The sequence below is a fragment of the Nymphaea colorata genome, unplaced genomic scaffold (assembly GCF_008831285.2).
Source record: "Nymphaea colorata isolate Beijing-Zhang1983 unplaced genomic scaffold, ASM883128v2 scaffold0001, whole genome shotgun sequence".
Taxonomy (NCBI): domain Eukaryota; kingdom Viridiplantae; phylum Streptophyta; class Magnoliopsida; order Nymphaeales; family Nymphaeaceae; genus Nymphaea; species Nymphaea colorata.
Genome location: NW_022204507.1, coordinates 1,814,746 through 1,817,457, shown reverse-complemented (window position 1 = coordinate 1,817,457; position 2,712 = coordinate 1,814,746). Strand labels below are relative to the sequence as shown.

The following is a 2,712-nucleotide window of genomic DNA, read 5'->3' as shown; positions in this document are numbered from 1 at the left end:
TTCATGGGTTTCCACCTACGATGGTGGGAGCTACCAACCACCTGACAAAGGTGGTACACTGTAACACCTGCCTTCAGGGTGATTGGTGGCTTCTATGTCCGATGATGGAAGCTCATAGCAAACCACATGCTTCGATGAACCCAGTTATTATAGCCAATATTTTTTTCGAGAACTGCATGAGCTTAGAATAGTTCCCAAACACTATAAATTAGGGCTTCAGTCACACTCAAAGGTCTTTTCAGCAAACTATCCTTCGAACGAAGCTGTGGGGGAGAGAGAACCAAATGGAAAATCATTAACAAAAACTTGGTGACAAAAAACAAAAGCCAAGAAGAAAAAAACAACCAAAAAAAAAAGAGAAGTAGGAGATGTGAGAGAGAGGGAGTGTGTGTGTGAGAGAGATAGAGAGCACGTCGATGATCACCTTCAGTGTTGGGGGAAGGGGGAACGGGGATATGTTGGTTAAAATTTCATGATTGGCTCTAGTTAATCGTCGAGCCTTTTGTATATATACCTCGTCGTTCTGTCTCCCGTTCTGTCTCGATTCGGACAAAAGAACGGAAGGGGACCCGCGCCCGAAGGCCATTTCCCAATGGATTGAGGAGGGATCTGCCCACTTCCCGCCTTCATTTGAGAACTTGCTTCAAATGCTTTTCCATCTGTTGAGACACCAATGGACAAATATCCGGCATCTTAAGCAAATCCACGCCCAACTCATTGTCACATCCCTCATCACCGACGCCGATGCCATCGCCGGCATTCTTCGATTCTTCGCCGAGAAGCCGAATCCATCAAATCTTGATTATGCTCTCGCCGTCTTCGACTGCATTGAATCGCCCACAACTTTTGCCTGGAATACTATGATCAGGACCTATACTCGGTGCTTCACTGCCCCTTCTGCGTTCCGTTTCTTCATTCGCATGCGACGTTCATTGGTTCCTCCTGATGCCCACACCTTCCCGTTCGTCCTCAAAGCTTGCGTGCTTCTCCAGTCGATCCATCCCGGTCTGTCTGTTCATTCTCAGAGCATTAAGTTCGGGTTCGATTTTGATATTTTTGTTCACAATAATCTTCTCTGCATGTACTGCAATTTTGGTCGTCTAACAGACGCAGAGCAATTGTTTGGGGAAGTACCACGTCGGGACATTGTTACTTGCAACACCATGATTGACGGGTATGTTAAATCTGGGGAGATCGACTGTGCACGCCAATTGTTTGATGACATGCCGACGAGAGATGTCTTTTCATGGGGTACAATTTTGGCGGGCTATGCTCAGAACAACCGATTTGGAGAAGTATTGACATTGTTCGGTCTGATGGTTGCCGGGGGAGTAAAACCAGATAATGTAGCGATGGTGATTGTTCTGTCCGGGTGTGGGCAATTGGAGGCTTTTAAGCAAGGCCGTTCTGTCCATTCATACATACAGCGGCGGAATATAAGATTGGATGTGTTCTTGTATACTGGGCTGATCGACATGTATGCAAAATGTGGTTGTATAGATAATGCATTTCGTCTGTTTCTCGAGAGCCGTGAGAAGAACTTGGTCACCTGGAATTCCATGATAATGGGTATGGCAATGCACGGCCATGCAATGCAGGCACTGAACCTGTTTGATGATATGCAAAGGGCTGAAATCCAGCCTGATAGCATCACTTTTCTTGGTGTTCTAGTGGCTTGCAGTCATGCCGGTTTGGTTGGTTTGGCTTGGAAATACTTTGCCTCCATGGACACTGTATATAAGGTTGTTCCAGAGTTGAAGCATTATGGGTGCATGGCTGATCTATTAGGCCGTGCAGGTCTGCTTAGGGAAGCATTAGAAATGATCGGAACGATGCCCATGAAGCCTGACGTCTTTGTATGGGGAGGTTTGCTTGGTGGATGCAGAATTCATGGTAATGTTGAAATTGCCGAGAATGCTGTGAAGCATCTCCTGGAATTGGATCCAGAAGATGGTGGGATATATTCAATCATGGCAAACATTTATGCTGCAGCACACAGGTGGGAAGATGTTGCTAGTTTAAGGAAAATGATGAATATTAGTGGGGTAAGAAAAGTTCCAGGGTGCAGCTTCGTTGAAGTGAATGGTTTTATGCATGAGTTTATTGCGGCCGATAAGTTGCATCCTCAAATAGATGAGACCTATCGGCTTTTAGATGGGATCAAAAATCACTTGAAGATAAACTTGTTGAATGATTTCTCTGGTGATATTGACATGGAGAATGAAATTTAGGAATCATGCATTTGGTGCTATTTCCTCCAAAAGTGGATTGTCGTGAAACATATTTGTAAATTCATGACTTCATATCTGGGGTCTGGGGGGACTGCGCTGTAGAATCAACGACATGGGATTACAGAACATGTGCACGAATACTCCTGAAAATCGCAAAAAAGAACAGCAAAATTTACTAGTTTATGGCCATACTTGTTGAATTTAAGCTCAATTTACCTGCAGAACTTGACTGGACTCACGGTAGGAGATAAAAACAAGGAACGGGACTATCACACTTCGGAGTAAAGGCTGCTACAGTAAGAGGGAAGGGACAAATAAAATCTACCATACCCAATTAACCAGTTATTGCTATGGTTATTAATTCACCGATAATACTATTGTCTTTATCTGCTTAATCATCAATATCTTCTTTCCCATGAAATTAAATGCAGACACAACTTAAAATCATCTGTTCAACTACATGACAGTGACATGAACACTC

At 44.0% G+C, this 2,712-nt stretch overlaps 1 protein-coding gene across 2 annotated transcripts; it reads left to right on the top strand.

Moving 5' to 3' along the window:
- The first annotated feature begins 233 nt into the window (after positions 1–233).
- On the top strand, positions 234–2,468 carry LOC116267859 (pentatricopeptide repeat-containing protein At5g61800-like). Of its 2 annotated transcripts, XM_031649798.2 has the most exons (2): positions 234–1,005; positions 1,108–2,468. In XM_031649798.2, the coding sequence occupies exons 1-2, from the start codon at positions 648–650 to the stop codon at positions 2,229–2,231; spliced, it is 1,482 nt and encodes a 493-aa protein (XP_031505658.1). In that variant the 5' UTR covers positions 234–647; the 3' UTR covers positions 2,232–2,468. The 2 variants fall into 2 exon arrangements, with proteins under 2 accessions (XP_031505658.1, XP_031505657.1); XM_031649797.2 differs by having other exon boundaries at positions 236–2,467.
- The last annotated feature ends 244 nt before the right edge of the window (positions 2,469–2,712 follow it).